General features: G+C 42.6%; 1 protein-coding gene across 9 annotated transcripts in view; it reads left to right on the top strand.

Annotated features, from left to right (window-relative positions):
* The window catches only part of dysc (whirlin protein dyschronic), a 48,470-nt gene that overhangs the window by 5,369 nt on the left and 19,111 nt on the right, over positions 1–23,990 (top strand). For 6 of the 9 annotated variants that reach the window (XR_013063264.1, XM_076691608.1, XM_076691607.1 and 3 more), the window contains exons 2-9: positions 9,288–9,635; positions 9,796–10,145; positions 12,430–12,441; positions 16,133–16,263; positions 20,939–21,262; positions 21,803–22,035; positions 22,115–22,415; positions 22,624–22,683. Coding sequence is in view for 8 of the 9 variants with exons in the window: in XM_076691608.1 (XP_076547723.1) it covers positions 9,288–9,635; positions 9,796–10,145; positions 12,430–12,441; positions 16,133–16,263; positions 20,939–21,262; positions 21,803–22,035; positions 22,115–22,415; positions 22,624–22,683 (1,759 nt within the window). In the remaining variant the exon portion in view is untranslated. The remainder of the gene's footprint in view (positions 1–9,287; positions 9,636–9,795; positions 10,146–12,429; positions 12,442–16,132; positions 16,264–20,938; positions 21,263–21,802; positions 22,036–22,114; positions 22,416–22,623; positions 22,684–23,990) is intronic. The other 3 variants (XM_034319542.2, XM_034319543.2, XM_034319541.2) reach the window with 3 other exon arrangements.

Here is a 23,990-nt window from a genome sequence, read left to right as displayed (position 1 = left end):
ACCACGATATTAGCCGGTGTAAATGAACACGTATTGTTAGGGTAAAAAAGAAGAAAATATACGAGAGATCGGATATGGTGAAACAATGGTTACGAGTACAAAAGGCTAACTACTCGAACAAGTAGAAATTAAGAGGGTCTCGCTCGATTTGAAGCATTATCGTTTACGAAATCTTTCTCCCAGGTAAATTGGGTTAGGGGTGTGTTTGCATGCTCGTGTAACCGCGGCGTGCACAATATTTCAAGGCTTAATTGGTGTCACGGTAGCCAAGTAGCCTACCTTCTCTCGTTGAATCGTTCTGTTTTTCTTTTCCTCGAGGACATGAATTCTTTTCTTCTCAAAAGCCTACACGTGTTCATCGTTTTACAAATCAAACGTCCCCGTATCGATTCGGTTCGTCGATTAATTTCTCCGATTAAAGGTGCGGGTAAATATTGATTTCCGGATGGAAAAATTTCTGTTCAACCCTTGTACGGTATACGGGGGTTGCGAGAATCCAAGCACGATACGCAGGTGAAATGGTAGTTGCAAGAAACTATTTATTTAATTTGAAAGAATTACATATGTTTGCCAACTTCCATGTTGTGCACTGTGAAACGAGCACTTTTCAAAATGTAACCCGTACACGACACATATAAATATAGCAAGGAATAATAATGTAAAAATTCATGTACTAAAGTCACGAATACGTTAGTCAAGCCGTCAAAGTTTTCAAGATTAATAGATGTTAAATTTTCTTTGGTTAAGTGTTATCCTGAGGTTAATCCATAGGGTTGGAATGAAAAATTTGTATGTTTTAAAAATCTTCTCCAAATTATCTTACTTTATTCATTAAAATCGGTCGGAAATCAATTTAGAGCAATCGGTGGACTTTATCGAGCTTCATCCGATAATCATTAGAGGCAACTCTAATTATTTTTCACTTTCTCTAATTACTTTATTCTATTAGCTGGTTTTAGACAGTTAGAAACCAGTTGAAAGCGTAGAATATCCAGAGTTGATTTGCTGTGAAGCAAGTACTAATTGCTATCTCTGGAGAGTCGATTCGTCGCTTTGAAACGGGAAGATTTGCGATCAGACGGAATCGAGTCTGTTTCTTTTTCTTAATTAAGCCTCCTGCTCCTGTTTACTTCATTAAAATTCACCGTTTTTGTTCAATTTCCCCGAGGTGATTGTCCGCTAGAGTCAATCTCATTACACTCTCCTTTTCTTTATTCGTTTCCTGAATCAACAAGTAACTGAAACAATAGAAAAGGAAAAGAAAATTTCGAATTTTGATTTTCTAAACAATTAAGTCTATCAAAGCTAATTATTCGTTGGGCATGTGAATTCCTATTAGAACTAAATTAAAATATTTAAATTTCGATTGTAAGCTGTGTCACGATATTATAAGGTAATGAAGAAAAGAGAAAATAAAAAGAATTCCAAGTCGCATTAATATTGTACCACTCACGCGAGACGTCATGCAGGCAGTTTAAATTGAAAAATTAACCATGTTCGTGAATTTTTCAATTTGCAATTACTGCACGGTGCTAAAGGGTTATTATTTCGTAGAAAAGATGACCATTTTGTGGCATTCAACGTGTTAATAAAGAAAACGTCGCGAGACTAACCCCCCTCTGTAACACTCATTTTCGTCTTTCGATTCTCTATTCAACAATAGACGCCTCACCCTCTCTCGTTCTTCATTTTCTCACCCTCGTGCCTCATTATCAGAAAACCTAAGAATTCCATTGTTACCGTCGTCGGGTAGGATTTTCTCGAAAAGAAAAAAAATAGTGTTCCAACATCGTCCTTTCTCATTTTCTCGTTTCGTGGCCCGACGACCTTTCACTCCCCTTCTCGACTAGATGCAACGCGAGGAATTTTTCCTTTTTATTATTTTTTTTTTTTTTTTTCGACATCTAACCTCGGGCTGCCCCCGGGGCTAATAAGCGACGCGATTCGCCTCGGCTTTGGGACTTTGAATCGGTTCGTTTCCTTCGCTATGTAGAAGACTAGGCTGCCTCTCCTTTCTCCTCTCGTAACACTTTCCAACCCTCGACCTCGTGGCCGAGGATCGATCCCTGTGACGTGGTGCGTGAGCACCCCTTCGTGGGAAAAACCGAAGTGGGGGGTGAACACTTTAATAACTAATAGCACTGCCTCCCTCTTTTTCTATCCGGATACAGGCTGTTTCATAAGAAAAAATCAATAATTTGATAAATGACAAGGATTTCACACCCCTATGATCACTAAAATTATGGTTAAATAATTAACTCGCTGTTGATATTCTTTATTGAAACATCTTCAGATTTTTAGAATGATTATGAAAGCTACCCTAAGGTATTGAACTTTTACCATGAAACTGGTTGTATACAAGCAACCACTCGGGTTACAAACCGCAACGTTAACCCATTTGCATCCGTAAGAGTGCTTTCGCCGCGATTCGGCGTCCGCCAGCCTGGAATCCGTTTCAACCCCTATGATTTCGCGGTGATTTATGGCCAGACCGAGCGGGTGCGACGTCCGTGAAATTGTTGGACGACTCTCGAAACAGCTAGGGAATTCACGATGACCAGTGTTGAGGGTTCTTCCTCTTTCGGGGATGATTTTTTTGCCAGCGGAAAAGATTTTTTTGCCACTCCCCACAGAGAGTGAAATGGTTTCGATGAATTTAATCTATTTCGAGACTGATTTCACTTTTCGTATCACATTTTCCTAATCTTTTATTTCGCTTTTATCATTTACGTAACAGGAAAAATTCATTTGAAGGGAGCGCGTTCACGCTGAAGGTTCGTCGCTTTCATAGAAACACGGCCGGTCATTCGTTACCTCGTAATGGTTTTCTAGCTGGAATATCGTGAACTGCTGGTACACGTTGTGTCCTCGCGTGAATAGCGCCTGATACGTCCAGTTAGCGAGCCAACTACGACCGAACTATTGTTCGATTCGCCTATTTTTCATGCTGCTCGCACTTCGAACACCGTCGTGTTTTTCATTTCTCTCCGACGGCACTCTTTGAAATCGCTATCCACGTCGCTGTTGTTCTTTCAATGTATTTCTCAGGGGAAAAAAAAGGGAACGGATGAATTGTGAAATTGCACGGTTTACCGTTTTCTCGTTGTTGGATATTTTTATAATTTCGCTTTTGATTAACTATCGAACGTTCAAGCGTTCTCGATGATCGTCTAGAAATGAGCCTAAATATTTCATTCGCAATCTCTTAACCCAAATCTCTGACAGAGCCTGAGAGCTAGACGTTTGAACCAAATGTGTCAATCTACGGTGGGCTAAGATCGCGAGCAACGAAAAGGTCAGGAAAAAGACGGTCGAAAAACTAACGAAAGGTTGATTATATTTTTATTCTTCCTTCTTCTCCTCTGTTGCGGTACAATCTTTCGATTCGTGCGAATAAACTTTACTCGATTAAGGGTTGTTTTGCGCTCGACCTTTGTCCGTTCCACTGGAAACTTATCGCTCCGTTGCTCTTCGCGCGATAGCGGCTCAGCTGACACATTCCGTGACGAATAACAAGAAGAGACAATTATCAGAACCGTTCGTAAGTTCGCGTACAATATTTTTCGCCGTGAAAGGTAAAAAATATTTTACCTTTCGCTTAGCGAAAAATATTGAAATTCCCAACGTTTCATTTCTCTCGGTAAACGTTTACTCATCGATCTTCGCCCGAGACAGTGAAAAGACCGACTAGCTATCTTGCCGCAACCTTAACCCAAATTCTCCCGGTGAACCGGTGCACGTGTATTCCGAAACGTCAGCGTCGCGTTCGAAAGCACCCCCGCGGAAGAGATCTATCTAAAGCGGGCAGCTTTAAAAATTAACAAAAATGCGGCTGCTTTCGAAATAAATCAGAAGCATCGCGGAATGGGCTGGATGATCGAAAAGAGGGCAAACAGAGGAAAAAAGGAGAGCGTAAAACTAACCCTATCTGGCATCAGCGTCCATGCAACAGGCTGTACCACGATCTCGAACAAAGATCCTTTTGCATCTGTATAAAATGTAGAAGAAAAACAGAAGAAAAATAGCAGGTTTCTTTCTCGGTGAACGTAGTTGGTCATAATTTACGATAATATCGGGTAATTTCTTTCGGTACGTATCTGTTCGATCTACCTAATCCATTAGGTTATTTAATGTCGTTTTAAAGCATACCTTTTCATCCTGCAAACATTTCCACCGTTTATTCATTCATTTTTTTTTTTTTCATTTTCAATGTTTATTAATCTTGCGTGTGTTCGATCGATAGAAAAAGTCAGCAGCGACAGACGGTGGATAGATAAACGTTGGCTGAACGTTTCGAACACTGTCTCATTGATCCAAGTACACGCTAACACACCCCTAGGATGCGCGAATCGGTCACGCTAACCGGGACCGGAAATTGAATTCGATCGTTCGCTCGAAACCTACCATTCGATAGGTTTTATTTCCTCTGTTTCGCGGATATTCGTTTCGAAATTTCTGTTATAATCAGACACGATCGGAAATTCGTACATCGTGAATCATTTGTCAAATGATGATATTTAAAACCGATTTATTTATTCGCGTCACTTTCCCGCATTGCACGCGCTCATTCTCGTAGCCGCAACACGTTGCGTGCACTTTTCTGCATATGCATATCGCCACGCAATGCGGCGGTAATTCCGTAGTCACGTCAGCACGAATCGTGCGCGTGGACAGGTGAAAAGAGAAAGAAAAAGGAAGAGAAAAGAAGCGTGAAAAAAAGAGGGCCAAGGAGACGGATTTCTTTGTCGAGTCTTTAATAATAATGAAATTTAACATGAATTATAATTCCTCTTATTAGTAAGCTTAGGGTGGATCGTTCAATTACGTAGAAATGTTTAATAAATAAAGACTCGACCCTGGTCGTGTGTTGTATCCAGCGAACGTATGCCGGGTTAATAGTGTTTAGAAAAGGAAGAGCAACGAGATCCGATGTAGTTGGGCCTCGTTCAATATTTACAAACGGCAGCTTTATTCGTCTTGGAGCGGAGGCTTACGAGACACCTGAGCCACACGTTCTCCGCGTACATAGCGTTCTTGCCGGTGCAGCTGAGTGCACTGAGGTCAGGCATGCCCATTTCCGTGGGGCTTGGTGAAATATCGCTACTGCAGTCGCCGCAGCGTGTTGCTTCGACCAAGGCCCGTTCTATTACCGATACCGTGGAAAACTCGCCTACTATAACACGAACAGCAACGGGATGCTCGACTGTCGCTCGAAATGCTTTCCACGTTTTACGACGCTCTTTGCGCGGCTTTACTGCCTGGCCCCACGACTTGACCCTCTTCTCCTTTTATCTTCTCGCCACCTTCTTTACGATTGTTCTTTTTTTAATCTGTTAACCGATCACTCGTTACCGTTCTACGTTTCAGCCGAGGAAAATGGTAGATTCAAGGTGATATCGGGTCATCTTGGCTTTTCTTATCAAGTAGTCTCCCGTTGTCTGACTGAAATTTCTCACCGCTTAGAACTAACCGAGAGATTACGAAATTAAAACTTCATTAAGAAAGCTAATGTAATACCAGGATAATTTGGCCTGCTGGGAAATTAATGAATTCCCGGTGCCATCGAGTTATCAGCTTGCACGAAATCAGCCTCACGCTCTAGCCGTGAAATCATTTTCGTTTCGTTCCTCGTTTGTCAAATTAACGAGCTGAGAACTTCTGTTACGTTTTTAATTGAAGATTGTTTTACCGAGCAAAGGAAGGGGGGGTGATTTACGACCACCTAATTACGACGAGTACATTCGTCTTCATAAGTTTTCGAAGTTACCTGGCGCATCGTATCACGTGTTTCTCCCTGGGCACTCGTTATCCCTTGACTATTCATATCCAAGAAGAAACACGAAAGATAAATTCCAATGAATTCATTCATTAAATAGTCTCGTTAATAAAGAGAATCCGATGATCGATGGACGCGTATTTATCGTTAAAGATTACTCTAGTCGTGTGTACCGGGTGAACGAAGAAGAAGAAGAAGAAGTGTGGATATATTTAGAAAAGGGTAGTAAGCGTTCGATAGAGTCACCATGCCGACAGAAGGTAATCGTTAATTGATGCGCGAAAATTCACCGGTGCTCGTTCGATTCTCGTCGATGCTAGTCGATAGTCGTTCGCCTCGTTTCCGTGGCTCGTTTCATAAGAGCGATTGGTGGCGTGCCGCGTAATCCTGTAAGATAATTTGCAGCAGGAAACGCGCGCTTCGAAACGTTTCACTTTCCTCTTTCCGACCCGTTCTCGTTCGTTAACGAAGAAAGGTTCATTAAAAATTCTCTATTAAGATTTCTGCAACATCGCTGTTGCAACCAAGAAATCAAGGAAAACAATGAAATACGGAACGCTTAATGGAAAATTCTTAATTGCAAAAAAGTTGTAACGGTATATTCTAGCGATAAATTCTTGTTATTCGCTACGTCTGTTCGTTTGTTAAATATACATTTTTCTTCGCTTTAAAAGAGAAAGAGTTTCATCTTTTGCTTTTGAAAAGCGAGGAAACCATTTGTAAGGGAACCGCTTTGAAGACGATCACTTAGAGAAACTTTCACAAACATAGTACGGGATTACTTTTTGCGACAGATCGACGTATATTCGTTTAATTACCATCCGGAAAGGCTGGAAACGTAGGCGTCCCAGAGGATCGATCGGGTCTAACGAAAACCGACAATAATCGAATACCGAATCGTCGACCGCAACATTGCTCGACTTCCGTCCCATGAGTTCGCACCAGCTGCAACTGTGCTCCGACCACAACCACCCCTTTTGGCCCGAATAGCCAGGAAACCGAGCAATTTCCCAAATACGCGTACCACGTTCGATTATTCCAGTGGAGAATCAACGATCAAGTCGGCTCGGGCTCGTCCAAGAGTCAGCCTGACCCAACCTTGACACTGAACGAAGGGCGGCTGAGGGGAGAGGGGGTTGGTCGTGTTGGAAGTTGTCGCTGAAACTTCCTAGTGACTGTACGAGACAGAGAAACTGAGGACAAATTTGACTGACAATGAGACGGAAGGAGAAAACATATGAAGGAAAAATAAATGACGTCAGGTAAAAGGGTAGTTTGATTTGTTAATGTACCAAGAGGGTAAATAGAAAATATAAATGTATTTCGTCATTGGCCTTTAGCTGGTAACGCGTTAAAAAGAGAGAGAAAGTGTTAGAAGTGGGTAAAGAAGAAGATGAGGTAAAGTGTGTTAGAATGTGAGGGGGAGAGGGTGGAAGGGTAGAAGGGAAGAGAAGGTCGAGGGTAGAAGAGAAAGAGATAAAGTTACAGTAGGCGATGGAGTGGGTGGTGGTGGAGAAGGGATGCTATGTGTCCCGTAGTGTGAGGGTGGGGCGATCAATACTGCAGGAACACCCCCTGAAGCCAGCTTCATTCAGCAGCTCTCTTTCCACCGATTCTCATCACTCCGACTACTCTAACGCGGCTACTATACTTCTCTATAGTCTCCCGCTAAGAACAGAAGGGGTAACCACCACGATTGCTCCGAGATAATCGCGCTATTTTCGATTTAATCGCGTTAAAAGGGTATTTGGCGAAACAAGAGCTGCAATCGTGAGCTCTACTACGGATAGCCTAAGTACCGTGCGTCGCCGACTCTCCGGACTGATCCTTGTGTATATCCGTAGGGTATGAAAGCCCGACGAACAAGTTTCTATAGTACCTACGATAATTTCTTCGTGAGATCAAGTAACGTAGATCACCATTAGAGGGGTAAAGAAGGAAGATGTTCGTTTAAAGTCGAGGTCGCGGATCGATCGCGGCGTCGCGTATGAATTAAACAGCGTCGATCGATGCTCAACGAAGCACCGCGTCAGGTTTGCATAGTATGCATTTACCGCGAACCGGATGACTCCGAAATTTCTTCCGGCGGTAACAGGAGGCTTCCTAACGCTATTAGAACCTTACCGCGCTTGGTAATGCCGTGGTTGTTCTAGAAAATCGAGTCGAGTTGCAACCATCATCCATCCATCCCTCTTCTCTGTCTCCTTCCGAGATTAATATTCCACGTTGCTCGGTTCGAGTTGGCTGCTCGATTTCGCTGATCCACCAGCACGCGATTATTTACCGCCTGACAAAGCGAAATTCCTTCGACGCTCGCGTTTTATGCTTATTGCTCGTTTCGTTGCTTGGCTTTGTTTCAGGATGGCAGGAATTCGAAACGAGTGGCAGGTGTCGGTGTTTCCGTTCGGGCAAAACGGAAACACCCCGGCAGATATTAACGTGTAACGATAAACCAGAGCTTGTCGATGCTATTTTGGTTTCGAGCAATTGATCCGAGGAAAGGATAATTAGTAATATACTACGGTATTATTATGTAAAGCGATGCATTACGTGGGATATGGTTTACTTGAGCTTAGACTGTTGAGCGATACACACAGAGGGTGAATATCAAAGTCTCCAAGGACCGTGATTCCGGACTAATTTACGAGATTCTAGATCGACGCTTTCCTATCTCCGAAATTTAGGTCGTGCCCCGTTCTCTAATATCGAACCGGTTTAATTATTAACTTTCCTTCGCACGGTGTACGCTAATTGTATTTTCATAATTTGAAAAGTTGCCTTGGCGAGGGAGTTTAATAAACTGCATCGTATTGCCTTTCAATATAGTCTTAAAAATAGAACAGTATCGTTGTAAAAATATTACATTTTCAATGACACTGTAATTTTATCATATATCAAAAATTAAAATCAGCACGGTGGTAAGGGAAAGTATAGAGAAACGAAATCGATGGAAACTTACGAAGGATCGATATTCCTTTCCTATAAACCTTCCACGATGATCAACAACGACCGTGGGACTTATCGATTCGTGTAAACGGACAAGCAAAGCGAAATAATGAAATTCAGCGCGAGGGAAACTCCCTTATCTCGACGACCGGCTGTCTCTGATAACATCTCCACGCGATCGCCGTGAACGAGGCGATTTTCCCTGGTGTGCCGATGTCATAATCCCGCCAGGAAAGCGGCTATTATCGCCGGAAGAAATTTGAAAGTTGCCCGTTTACGCCTCATGCAAATCCGCCCATAGCTCAACGATTTTACACGCCCACGACGAGTTCCTCCGCTCGTCGTCTTTTACTAAAACCGATTCAAGTTTACCTCTTTAAACACGCGTATCACTTACATCGTTGACGCTAATATTACTTTTATTTATTCGATATCAACTGTTTACATCCGGATGATAAATTTTACGTGCTACGTGGGTCGGTGACGTACGACACCGACACCTTCCTTGAATCTTGAAGATCTCGAGGAGATATCACGCTGACGACGCGTACCGTTTATTTTCCAGGTCTGACAAAACGGATCCCAGAGGCATGGCCAGCAGCACCGAGGATTACGGGTCGGAATTGCAGGAGTTGCAGTGGGGTGGCGGTAGCGGGTCGCACTTCCTGCGAAGCGGCACACACTTCCTGAGAAGCGGTACCGGGGGTTGTTACGAAGCCGAGGATTTAGAACCGACCAGCAGGCATCATGGCGGTCAACACAGGGGATATTACAGTCCTCCGGGTACGAGTTACACGATCGTCGAGAGGCCACCGAGCGCCCCTCATCATCATTCCTCGCACACCACCCCTTACAGGCACAGAGGGCATACCAGCGGCGGTTCCGGTGCAATTTCACCGGAACAAGTGCTCAGGTATGATTTATTTATTTATTTATTTGTTTCATGAAAAGCGATGTAACGGCGTACCCGTGCTCGTAAAGTCATTAGACACTTCGCTAATTAATGTCAGCGTAGAGACATGAATTTTTACATAACGAAACTTGGAGGGAAAAGTAAACGAATTGCATGGCAGGCTGTTCGGTAACGGGGTGTCGGAGCGTCGACAAGGGGACAGAAGGACGCCGGCGTCGTCTCCGGCTAGCGTCGCTGCGGTGAGGAGCACACCTTCGTCGACGTCGCAGCAACAACAACAGCAACAACAATCCCAGCAATCCCAGTCGAATAGTTCGAATCCGCCTACATCGCCTAGCTCTCAGCCGCTCAGTCTGCAAGAGCTCACCGTAAGGACAATCACCATGACGAGAGATCCGCCGGACTCTCACCATGGCTTTGGGATCTGCGTAAAGGGTGGCAAGGACGCAGGTGAGATCCGAAGTACCTTCAGGCTTCCCCCGTCGCCGTACTTCGCGCCTCAAGATCGAGGTATCTTCCGAAAACTCTGACTTTCATTGCCGTTTATTGCCGTTCATTGCCGATCACCTGGCGCGATACTCAAACATCGTCGATCGTGATCGATAGGCTATCAAATTCGAATAGAATCGATTTCTCTATCTTTGCTATTAGACGTAGATTATTTCTTTTATTTATTTTCTAATCAGAAAATAATTTTTATCCTGTGTCCTTAAAGAAGTTTCAGTAAAATTTAAAGTATTTTGCAATATTTAATTAGCTAAGAATTTTCATTATAGATGTATATTTTTTTTTTTTTTAATTTTTATTATATGTGCTTTTAAATGATAGTTTTATGCAGTTCTTACGACCACGATCGACGTCTTTGCGTGACGACGCCCACTGAGAATCTTCTTTCTAGCCAGGTTCACACCCATCTTTCGTTGGCAATAGCCTCGTGTCACCGACGACACCCTGTGCTTCCTGTGCTTCAGCACAGCTGCCACGTGTTATTCACTTCCACTGTTATCGTCCTCTCGGCGAACTTTTCGCCATCGAAGGCGAATTTTAAACAACCATCGGCGTCTTTCACGATGCCATCATACTCAGACGCTCGTTAAAGAGATTCGACTCACGCGCCAAATTTTCATGCAGCTAAGAATCTAAATTCACTTTCTTTGAATTTTTGCGAATGAAAGTTATCGAGTATCCCGCGTGAATTTGTACGAACGATTTTGGTTCGATTTCAATTCGATTCGATGGCAATCACGTCGCGAGGACTGGAACCCGGAAGGCAGTGAAACGCGGGAGAAAACATATTTCCGATCATTAAGCATCACTTTCCATTCCAGCCACGGTCTTCAACGACGGATGAAAGAATTCTGTTCGCGTTCTCGCCTCGATTTTCTCCCATCTTGTTGTTCTCTTTACGGAAAAATTCAACGTTCCTTTCGCTGATCGACCGTTAGCTCAACGATGGAAAGGAAAATAATTGAAAGAAAATGATTTTTCTATTCCTCGTCGACGTTCCTTTGGCCTGGCTCGAATTTCTCTGGGAAATACATTTCTATAAATTTCTTCTTTCCCCTTATTTCCTTAACAGGACTCGATGTCTCGTTGAAAGAAATTCCCAAGGAGCCCGAGAATTATCTTAAACGTGCAAATCACTCGAAGCTGTTAATCAGCATCTGTACCCGATAATTACGAGCAAATTACATTATCGAGGCTCGCAATTAAATTCAGCGTAGCGCGGACCGCGGGATTTCTATCGGTGATTAGCAAAAACCGTGAAAGGGCGGACGCGGAGGGTAGGCGCGAACTCGTGGCCTTGGTGTATTTACAATGGGGACAGTTTGACCGGGTAATTAGCGATGGCTGCTAATTGAGCCGCGATAGGATGGCGAGGGTTTAATGACGCGTGCCTAATTGCCGGCAACCGTGGCGGATTTTTTTTTATCCCGTGGCCGGCAAAACGGATTAACCGGACGTGTAATTGGTGTAATCAGTTCGGGGAATCGTATCGTTCGTTATACAAACGGGTGCACGCGAGGACTGTAAAAAGACGAGCTGAAAGCCGGACGCTTCTCGCCATTACAGTCTCAAAGTAGTCTTTAAGCATGTACGTATCAGCCTGTTCGGTGAAATTAAATAAATCGAGGGTAATTTAAAATATATTGAGGAGTAAGATTAAAATTAAAAATAGGAAAGAAATAATTGTGATAAGCATTCGATAAATTTGAAGTTTCACGATTTCCCAGAGAAGTTTCTTGCAAATCGGCCAAAGATAAATTAGAAATGCTCCCCGTTCAGGATCCATGTGTCGACGGATGCGAAGATAGAGCATCCTGAAGATCGAGCGACATCCTCGAGGTCCGGTTTCACGGTTTCGAGTCTCATAAACTTCACGCTTGATCACGGCGCAGCGCACACGCACCGTAAACGATCGCTTCACGCTTCGTCCTCGTCGAGATCTCGAGCGTGAAACCTTTCCGCTCGAATCGTGGAAACTCGTCGTGAACATAAGTTTATCCGTGGATCCTGCGGGGAAGTCAACAGCTTGAAACGACGTCTGGGTATCCGAAAATTAATTCGTTTCGCAATTTCTACACGTACAATTTTGTCGTTCCTGATTATTTCCTACCGTTACTTTGTTAATATTCCTGTGCGAAAGGGAAAAAAGTAGGACGCGCTCGAACGATCGATCGTTAATGTTTTCAAAGAAAACATCCACGGAACCTTGGCGTCGTTTCTAGCTGGACGAAATCGAAATAAGCCAACTGGCGGTGTGTCTTTCTTGTTTTCTGTTTCGCTGTACCAGAAGCGCAGTCAGGTAACTCATCAACCATACGAACCGAAAGGCAGACAGAATGTAAGGAAAAAACAAAGAGAACGAAAGAGGAAACAGAATGAAAGAAAGCAGGAGAGAAAGAGAAGGAACATTTGCATATACACAAAGCGGAAAACTCGCTGAAAGATTGAAAGAATGACTAGGAAAATTTTGAACGAAAATGATTCTTATCTGGTTTTTTTTATTATTTTTTTTTTTTTTTATTTATTAAAACTTCCATTCACGATCTTTAACAATTGTCGTTCGATGTAAAACGACTTTGCCTCCTAAATTCGCGCAGAGGAAACCTGAAATAAAATATCAAGTGGAATATTTCAAATGGAAAAACGTGCATTGATGTATCGTCGAAATTTCCATGACCATTCCAATCTTCGGCTGATTTTTGACTATCCTCATGTACGACACACACGTGCACACATTCAGTAACGATCGATGTCGCATGAGAGTGTTATGCGCAGATCGGCCGGGCTTGGGGCTAGAGGGCAAGCAACGCGAGAGAAAGGAACCTAATCGTCTCGAAAGGTTTTCCTTTTCACATAAACGAAAAACGTTTTTCTTTTGTCGTTTCGGAAAACACGTCTTCGTTGGAATAATATTTTCAATTGACATCGTTTCATGATTAAAGGGTTGAAATATTTGTTAATGGGGTTTAAAGGGTTGAAGAAATTTCATATTTTCAACATTTTCTCTTCTATGTCAATTATCCCATTCTTCCAGTTCATGTACGGTGGGTTCGAACCGAATTTTCCCGGCTTTTGAAACATTTTCCAGATAATCGAGCCTCGACTCGCTCGACTGTCAGTGATTTTCCTTTTTTCCTCTTTTTTTCTTTTACAAAGGACGATAAATCGAGTCTCGTGAAACGAAGTTCGATCGTCGACTGTGCTGCGGCTGCTAAAAGTAGGAACAGGTGGCCAGACTGACCTCCCGAGATCGGGAAACAGTTTCGATTGTCCCCGTTTCGAAATGAACAAGTGTTCCTTTACTCTTTTTTCGCTATTGCTCTCGAGAGTTCTTTCTCGATGGACCGACGTACGTTTTGCCGTGATAAGGAGAGATTAACCTGGAAACGTGTTTCTGAAGTTCCTCTCGTCGCGATTGGTCCTGAAGCATCGATGAATCTTTCAAGACAAAGTCTTTTGAAAAAAAAAAGGAGAGAAAAAATTGCAAGAAATATTTATCGTTTCATTGTACCTTCCATCGTGTCAAAGGGATGCGCTGTTACAGCAAAAATTTCCACGCGATTTCGTTTCAAACGATAAAAGAAGACTCTTTGATATTTTTCTTTTTTCCAGAAAAATTCGCAAGGAATTTTCATAAAAGACGATCCTTTCTCTCGCTGCTCCGTTCTTCCGACGATTCCTCGTCAGAATCTCGTAATTATAGCAACCGAGAATTCCTCTAGGCTTAGCACGCCGGCATTTCGTTGCATGACAGTGTATGATGCATATGCGCATAGTTTATGAATTTATAGAAGAAACCATATACACACGTTACACGCGCGGTGTATCTCTTTGCACACATATACAAAGAAATTTTCATTGCACCCAAGGCGGGCAACAAACGGAAATATGAATTTTAATGACGTCAAGGAGAGCATGAAAATTGAAAAGGGAAACACGATTCTGATTTTATTATTATTATAATATTACACTCATTTTCAGCATTAGGTAAAAAATCAAAGTAGAATTTAACAGGGGTATCGATATTCAAGGTGGAAATTTCTAAATAATCTGAAAATTTATTTAACTAAATCGTGGGAATGGAAGTCTCGTATAACGAGCTCATTGTTCCCCTTATCTATTTTATTAGCCAGATTAATCCCTGCTCCTAACTAGGCTATCGACGAGAAAGCAGATCAATTACCGTCAGGACGAAATTCCCCAGGGGTGGTCTTAACTAAACGTTCTGTACCCCCTTTTCAACGTCCATCTTGTCCACGAGCTCTTTTTTCTTTAGCAATTATCGATTATACACGACCTTCATGAATAACAAATTCAAATTTCATTACCTGTTTTAATACCGTCATTCTGTGCTTTTATTTTACAAATGATTCATTTATTTATTTCACAGTTCAATGCTTAATTTTTTCGAACGAATAAATAAGGATTACACAGGTATTGATCCGGATTTGATTGATACGGGATGTATTGTAGCGATGAACAGAGATTTGAAATGCGCTCTTAACGAATCTAATTAACACGTGTTGCACGCTATTCAATTGAAACGGTACAAAAGGTAGGGTAAACGTTGAATCGTTGTTAAGTCAGACCTAATTTGTATAATGTATAATGCATTGGAAGGTACGCAAGCGATGGAGATAATCAGCCGGGATTTACCGTTGCTTGCAATTAGAATTGTTGCTTAATTACTTTTCCCTAACGAGCTCGAGCCGTATTCTTTACGTCCGCGTTCGAGCGATCGTTCTTTTTCGCTCAAAGCAATTTAAAAGTGGCTCGAAAGTATTTCAAAATTATTTCTTAAAAAGTTCGCACCGTTCAGGCAAGATGGACGTCCGCGAAAATTCATCGAACCATACGAAATCATAATTAACTCGAGCAAAGTACAAATTTTTGTAAGAAAATGTTAGGCAAGAAATTAATTGTACACGGTGTACATCTGATTAATGTCACATTTTCTCGCCGCACGGGCTCAAATAATGTCACCCGTCCAATCGTTAACATTATTGCATTTTTCACATTGCCATTTTTCTGCGGAGATAAATTACCTTGTTTCAGAAAGAAAAACACAGGATCGTTTAAATCAGGAAATTAAGTAATTTTATCTTGAACTATAACGCGTCAATTTTAATTCTTTTTATTTCCGCAGAAAAATCTGTTTGCATGCTCTTTGTCACAGAGTGTACGCGATAAATACCCAGATAACACACACCGGGGTATGATCTTAAAACACTGTTCTGCCTTCGCAAATCTTCACTGCTCCTCCCGTTTGTTTCCGTTTCCGTTTTGCGTCTCTTATTCGCCGCTCCCTTCCGTAAGGGTGGCGCGAAAGTCACGAAGGGCTGTGAAAAATCTGCAGTACATCTTGGAGATTTCTTATTTCAATTGAAAAATGTTTAAAACCCTTCGTCACTTTCACACCACTCTGTATTTCATTTGATAAACACGAAGCCCTGATGATTTCTACTCATGGCGTTTCCATCGAACAAACGAATAACTAGTTCCATTAAAACAAAATATTGAAGTTTTACCTAGTCACGTTCGCGACCACCCTCTTGCATTCTAATAGATCGATTTTCTGGCCACGATTTATGAGGTCTCGAAAAGCGATTCATGTTTTCTGCTGTGAGGATTATGGCTATCTATGCAACCTGAATTAAAAAATGTACAAAAAGCAAAATCTTTCACACTTGAAATATTTTATGGAGTTCGTAATAACTCTACGATTTTAGATTACAGAAGTAATTAACCCTTTGATTCTGGAATTTTAAATAATACTTAGTCATAATCGTGGTCATTTTTCGATCGAGGGTGATGCAAGTATCTTTGTAAGCAAGATTCTATTATCGTTAATTGAAGAAGGGTTAAAGAGTATCGATAAAATGAAAAGTTCGAAAAGGCGCGTCCTGGGTAGAAGATTTTAGCCAGCACCGCTCGTGGACCAGTCGTCAGGCAGCTTCCGGCCTGATGGAAAGTCTGTGAATTGTTCTCAGGGGTGGGTGTCTACATTTCGAGGGTGGAGGAAGGTTCGGTGGCCGAGCGTGCTGGACTCAGGCCAGGAGACACCATCTTGGAGGTAAACGGCACACCCTTCCGGGCGGTGACCCACGAAGAGGCCCTCAAAGTGAGTTTCTATCTTTCATATCTCGATTGTCAATACTTTACTCGTTATATTACTCGGTAATCGCTCTTGTCAAAATGATACATGACAGATAAAGAGGGTACTATAAAAAAAAGAATTACTATTTGTATAATTAATATTTTTCCAAATTGAAGAATTTCCAAATTTTTTAATTCTAAATTTTAATCTTTTAATACTCGCAATATTAGACAAGGCTATTTTTACCGTATCGAAAATATTCAGACATTTGAGCGAGAGAAATCGAATTCTGATAAAAATCAAAGTTCCACTCACCCCCTGCTTCACTGTCTATCTTCGATTTTGGAACGTTTCCCTAAACACGAGCTCCTGGCCACGTGCCTGATCGCAATTAAAAATCAACATCAAATCATCCAACTCATTGGTAACCAATCGGTCGAAGTCACCCTATATTTACGAGCTCCCTTAAAGGTTACCCTATCGATCAAAAACTTATCAAGGGTCATCGCTTACCGCTTTCTTCTATAGAGATCATTAACCACCCTATTGTTTCGAGATTCACTTGAATGTTTATTTTTAAAATCGACGCGAAAGTAGATCGCTGCTTAAAATGGATCTAGGAAGTGGTAACAAATGCAATAATGCTGGTTTCAGCTTGTTTCGAAGTTCGTTTTCTTTAAGTCGATTTCAATTGATGCCAAAGGGTGCTCTTTACTTCGTAGTAGGTCAGATACGATCTTTGATCTTTCTTCTCAATTATTCCAAGCACTCCTAGTCACTCGTCGCTTATAAGCTATGTACATTACCTTCTCTTGTATGTTTTTCTATTCTTCGTCGCGATTTCGACTAAAAGAAATAGAAAATTTCATAAGACCCTCGGCCTCGTTTAATTTAACTTTCGCGCAACTTGCTGATATGACGAAAAAAAAAACGAGGAACAGGGAGCAGGGGGATAGTGGTTCACGAAACTGGTTATAGTCGAAGTTTTAATAGTATTATCGTGTTTTATAAACGAACTTAACTCATTCCGTGTATTACTTTGAATATCGTTTAAATTACGTGCATTGCAGTTGCCTGTGTTCCTCTTTAAGAATACGAAGGCAAAAAGTTTTCTGAATATATCTCGTGACAGTGAAACGAGATTGTAAAGGAAGGAACTTTTTAGCTATAAATCCTTCTGGTAGACGGAATATCAGTGGTATCGTTCAATAATCGCGATGTTTCTGAACTAGAAATTCGACGTTGCGGTCGAGCAGAAAAGAAATGTAAAGAGAACATGGAGGGACTATCGACTGGCCGGATAGAAAAAGTAGGGTCGCTCGAAGCATGCCACGACTAATCTCTGATGTAAACGCTTCTGATGAGTATCTCTGGATCCGGTATCTCGTCATACTCTCATAGTAGCTAGGGAGTTTCGAGACAAAAGCTCGTCGACAATGGGCCATCAAGGTTTCAGACTCGCTCGATGAAGAGGCGCATAGCTAGGTGAAAACTGGCTAGAACTTTCAAACAAACGAGTCGTTTTCTTCGCTTCTTCTGTCAGTAAAATCTATTTTAAAGGCTTGAAGCCTATCCATCTAATAGACTCTAGTTAAGCTCATTGATCATTCTCGTTTCCTACAATAACGTTTACAGTTCTCATTATTTTTAAATACAAAAATTTGGAAATATTTCCAAAGGTATTGAGAGTAGATATTGTTTCAGACCTTCCAAAATAATTCCCATTTCAACCCCCTTTTAAAAACAACATTCTCCATTTCCACGACACGTGATTTCATAAAGGACGCACGGGAACAGTCTTGAATCTGATATTTCAATTAACGGGCTAAATAAACAAGCGCATAATCGAGTCGTCGGACGAAACGAGACTCGGAGCGAACGCGGTAGAGGAACGTTAAACTGCTTACATTTAACGGCACCGTAATACTCCGAAAGGTTCATTACGTCACGAAATACGCTTCGGAAGTTTCTCGTCGGCCTAAATTTACCGTCGCGTCGTCGTCCGGAATGAATTCAGTGGAAAAACGGCTCATAAATCCGACGAAAGTTTTCGTTAGGCGACGCGACGCGTCTCGACGTTTCTTGCCAGCGCGTCCACAAGCCATTACGAGATAACGAGCTGCTGCCACCGGTTACCCTTTACGAGAAGCGTGCAATTTAATCCGCTCGGTTCGTTCGAACGTTTATGTTCGATCGATATCGGACGAGACGGAGACTGGAGCCGGGATCGACAAGCACCCGGGAAATAACAACCGCTGCTACTGACATCGCGATCTCCGGTTACACAGAATTATCGAAATTCAATTTTCCCGACGAGGGATGGAGCCCCCGATCTTTATTCGCTATTTCCGGATGTAAGCCGTGCTGTTTGCGAACCATGTCGCAACGTTTCGATCGGCTTTGTAGTAATGGAGGTGAAGAGAAAGGTGAAGCGTGAATTGGACATGCTTCGGATTAGGGCTGCTTCAGAATTTTTCAATTCAACAACAACCTTGCGCCAGAAAAGTAGGAAAGTTCGAACGATGAAAGGTACAAGTTCGTCAGGAAATTAGAGCTCAATAGGAGGACCTTGAATCAACGAAACTTCGTTTTGATTACGATAACGAGTAGGTGACACTCTTACCCGCGAACGGATACGAGTACACCGGAAACTTAATCCGTGGATTGTCAAACTGGGTCAACCATTCGACCTATCGCAATCGTTCAAGTATAGTGGCTCCTCCAATTTCCAGAGTCACACGGGTCAAGGTTGTCCTACAATTTTCTTTAATTAACGAATCCCCTTCTGATTGCATACCAATCGGGGTCTACGAAAAACGGTTGAAAAACGTAAGAACTCGTTGTCACTTTCCATCCAACGATCCGATCTTTTTTTTTTCTCTCTAGAATGTCTGTGTTTCCCTCAGTTCGTGTCGTCCTGGCGCCAGGCGTCTCGGCGCCCTCAGGCGGAGCCCTCTCATGTATTTTCCCTACATAATGCACGAACCTACCACGGATGCTGCTCTACAATCGTACGGTAGACACGAACTATAAATCGATCTGAAACAGCCACCATTTACTTTCACCCTTACAAAGGGGTGAAAGACACGAGAGAATACTATCCATTATTTTGCTGAATTTCAAAACGAGGATTTATACTATCGGAAGAAAATTTTTCTGGAACCAACCGCTCAAAGTCAAAATCAATCGTCTTCAACCCCCTATATAGCCATCGTACTTGATCATCCTCCGGAAACCCATCCCCTAGGATATCCAGTGGTAGGTCGTTTATTTCCACGAGGTAGAACTATCGAGAAATATTGCGTGGAATCACGAGACTGACCGAGCTGATGGTAACGTTCAAAACGACTTCCTGGTTCGTTGAAAACTTGGAAGGTTCACGGGACGTCCTCGGGTTGGGTCAAAAGTATCCAGGTGCACGCGAACGAAATCGTGGAACGAAAATAGTGCGAGGCGATGCGATAAGGAAGTTCGGATCCGCATGATTCCGTCCAGTGCCCCTCGATCTCATGAATTATTTATTTAATTGTCCTAGAGGATGTACAGTGGCCAGGAAATTACCAAGTGACCTATAAACTTGTGAATAGCAACCCTTGTAACTCGCTTGGCTTCAAAATTTCCAAATGTCATCTTCGGGGTTACAATGTCCCTTTGTGAAAGTTAGACAAGTTGTACACATATATAATTTGTATAGTCTGCTTGAAAGGATTCAAGTCCGTTCGTCGAAGGACTCTTGAAGAATGCTCTGTGAAGAGTGACGCCAGCACGTCATTCGTATAAACACGAGAAAATTGCATCTTCCCAGGCCGGAATCATGGAATCCTAAGGACGTTATCCGGGACGGGTCAAGGATAGGCAGGATGTGACGTCACGGACAGCGAGGAGATCGATATCCTAGCTACCGAGTTGCGTCACCGCAGAACGCACTGTCTGCTCCCTGTTGACCTTACACGTGCCAATTTTCTTGGAACGTGTGTGAACAAGCAGACGATCCTTGCCGAAACGATCGCTGAATCCTGCTCCTTGGGAAACAGCTGTTCACCCTCCTTCGTGTTCGCTTTTGTTACAGGGATCCGTGGGAGAGGAGATATTTTGCTAATGGATTGGTCTCGTGAATCATTAACGTTGTATCAATTTCCAATACAAAGACGGTTTCGAGGTATAACCAATTGAAAACAGCCCTAATCCAAAGTCCTCGAGGATCGAGAGAAATCATAGTCGAAGCGGATCGTTTTCATTTCAGTATTTCGTCCTCGAATAAGAAGGCAGAGAAACCGTTTGTTCCTCCATTGATCTCGCACACGTCGATTGTGCCCGGATTGGTATTTCGCTTGGCAAGGTTGCCGCGAAGGAAACCCTTCACGGACAATGATTTCTTTCAGTCGCCGCGGCGTGGCAAGACACGTGTATAAACGATCTATTATAAAGTTGCCAGCGTGGAATCTCTTCCTTGCTGACACATGTCCTTTCGGTTCTTTTGCATAACAGAACCCGCTACGGGTTTTGAATAACGCTCGAAAGCCCTTTCACGCTCTCGTACGTTCGATAAAGTACAATGGCCTCTTTTGAATAACGCGTCAGCAACGCGAGTCTCTTGTGTGTATCCGCTTGGTGAAAGAAAATGTATAATTATGGTAAGCCGTTTTAAACGAACACCCTGATTAATTACAACTGATCGATTCGACTTTTTCTGTTACAGATGCTGAAATCGTGCAGAACGTTAAGTATGACGGTGCGGGGTCCAGCGTTGGATCCGCGTTGCAGAGGAGGCCATCCGGTCTGGTCGACTTCCGGTCGTCAGCAATCCTGCAGCTGGATGGACCGTCAAGGTCGTCCTGCTTCACCGCCACCTCTTTATCCACCACGGGACTCGAGATACGGGCCCAGGACCAGGAAAGTTGAACTCTGCATCGAACCTGGCCAATCTCTTGGCTTGATGATCAGAGGTGGACTCGAGTATGGTCTTGGAATTTATGTCACCGGGGTCGACAAGGACAGCGTGGCCGATCGTGCTGGACTTTTGGTGAGGAATTTGGCAAGAAAACTTTGAGTCTCATTGTCGGTCAATTTAAAAAGAAAAAAAAAATCAACGTTATATAAAATGGAAAGTTAGCGTGTAAGATAGATGTTTTGCAAAGAGGTAGATTAAGGGTGAAAGTTCACGATACCTTTACACGGAAGACAAATTGATCGGAAATATTATTTGACGCGCGATCGACGTAATAGAACATTCATGAATAACGAATGCCGTCAATTAGCCCGTTACGTAATCCAATGTCAGGAAGAATTAATTAATCTACCGTGTTAGAACGGGCGCAAGCACTTGGACGAGGAGAGTGGATCGAAGTGATGCTTCATCGGGTCGACGGTAACGATCGCAAAGATTCGAAAAGGCAAGCACTCACGATCGCTTCAGTTTTCGTTCACCAGCTCGCTCTACCGTGATTCAACGATCCAGCAATTATAATGAATTATCTATGGGCATTCCAATTGATCAACAGTGAAACTGAAACTCTTGATAATTATCATACAGATTTGCATAAATGTATCCATGATTTTTTAGGTAGGTGACCAGATCATCGAAGTAAATGGACAGAGCTTCGAGGAGGCGACCCATGACGAGGCAGTGCAGATCCTCAAGACCAACAAGAGGATGACTCTTCTGATTCGCGATGTAGGAAAGGTGCCGCACTCTTGTACCACCAGTCAACCGATCGTTATGCCAACCTCTAGGTATACCGAACACGATCCTATGCTTCTCGAGAGCCCTGGAAATCATCGACCGCCTAGCCCTACGTAAGCGATACCCCTATTCCCGTGAAATTACTTGTGATTAATAAACCCGAAAGTTTGATTGAATGCCTGATGAGTTTAGTATCGCCAGCGATTGGAGACATCGGGGCGGTGTCCATACAGTTTCCGCTGCGACAGCCGCGATGGTGGAGGAGAAAGCAAGGGTGGTGCTTGCGAGAAGCGAAAGGGCAGCGCTTTCTCAGCTTCTCGCCGATTACAGGACCCGTCGAATGACGATCGAGGAATTGGTGGTCAGTTTAGGTGATCTGTTGAACACCAATGAGAAACTGACTCTTCTTACCGAGCTCAGGGAACTCGTCGACAGCAAAGACAGGGCTGCTTTCGACGATCTCGTTTACAGACCTCGCGTGGCCATGGCAAGGGTATGCTATTTAATTGTTTCATTAGTTTACGATATTTGCCACACTCGTTACATGTTTAGGATTGATCATATGGAAATTAAGACGTTCATAGATAACTACTTATGGTCGTTCGCTACTGCAGTAGTCAACTCGATAAATTATGCAAAATTTAGAGTACTAAATACGATTAGCGTTAATTTCAACGAGATATTTTTCCTTAAATTTCTAGAGAAAAGGAGACCGAGCCCACTCGGACCTGATAGTGACACCATCGCTGCACGATCTTCCGGTAAGTGAAAGAAAATGAAAGCACATCGACATTCATTCAACGACACAAACACGTAATTCTCACAATGTATCTCTACATATTTGTCTCTCCACTTCTCTTGGGACATGTAATAGATACTGTCTCTATCTCTGTCTCTTTCTCACTCTTTGTTCTGCGTTGTCCACCGTTAATTGTCTGTTTTCTATCTCTATCTCTACACCTGTCTTTCGCCATGAAATCCATCGAACATCGTCCCGAACGAAGGGAAGATCTTCGATTTCATGGCGAAAGAAGAAATCTCTGTATGCTGTTGTACCCCTTTTCACTGAATGTATCCCGATTAGATGGCAAAATTGACCCTCACATAGCTCGTGAAAAGAAAACAAAAAAAATGATTTTAACGAGGAGATTAGCGAAATTAGAGCAAGTCAACCGGACGATGAGAAGAAAAGCCAATTGTGTCGTGGTTGGAGAGGTGCGAAGAGGTGACGGATCGAACGTGCGAAGAAGAAAGCTGAACGACAAAGAAAAGATGAAGAAAACGACCTGGAGAACGTCCAACGGAGTGGATCGAGTTACCAGACGCGTCTCCAGTCGATTTCGATGGAACGTTGATCCGGGAGATCGAAGCAATCTTTTTTTTTCTTTTGTGTTTTTCGCTTAAGTGCTATCAGCTATCGCGGTCACCTGTGAAAGCATGACTCGAGAATCTTTCTGCAATTAGTGATGGACAATTTGAAAGTGATTTTTTGGAAAGGTCTGCAAGCAATTTAAGCATACCGACCCTGCAGAGGGCTAATCACTTGAAATTTTATTCAAAACCTTGAAAATCTTGATCAAAATTAATAGCTATGTACATTTATATTGAAATCGCTTCATATCCCATCACTACCTGCAACCCTTTCTTCTTCTTCTTCTTCTTCTTCTACTTCTTTCTATTCTTCTGATAGAAGAGTCTTCTTGGTCTTCTGTATCTCTTCTTTTATCTCTATCTCTATTCGATTACTCTTTCTATCTCTATCAATGTTTATGATTTAGTGCTAGCTTGCTTACAGCAACTGTGTTGCCTCATTTCCGGTTTCGTGGCTTCTTTGGCGCGGCGAATGTGTTTGCTTCCGAGCTTCAACCAAGCGAATATTCGAAGCCTTTTTCGAAACCTTTGATCACGATCGGTAGCTACGATGGAACAAAGGACGGATGGCTTTGGATATCTCGTTTTCTTTACCAGCTGTCTTGAACGCGACAGAATTTTATAGACGATGCTTTATGCGATATTAGATGCGATACGTTTGCCTGGTCTTCTTTTTTCACGCTAACCACATCTGGGG

This window comes from Osmia lignaria, chromosome 13, assembly GCF_051020975.1.
Source record: "Osmia lignaria lignaria isolate PbOS001 chromosome 13, iyOsmLign1, whole genome shotgun sequence".
Lineage (NCBI taxonomy): Eukaryota > Metazoa > Arthropoda > Insecta > Hymenoptera > Megachilidae > Osmia > Osmia lignaria.
This window is presented reverse-complemented; position numbering and strand designations above follow the sequence as displayed.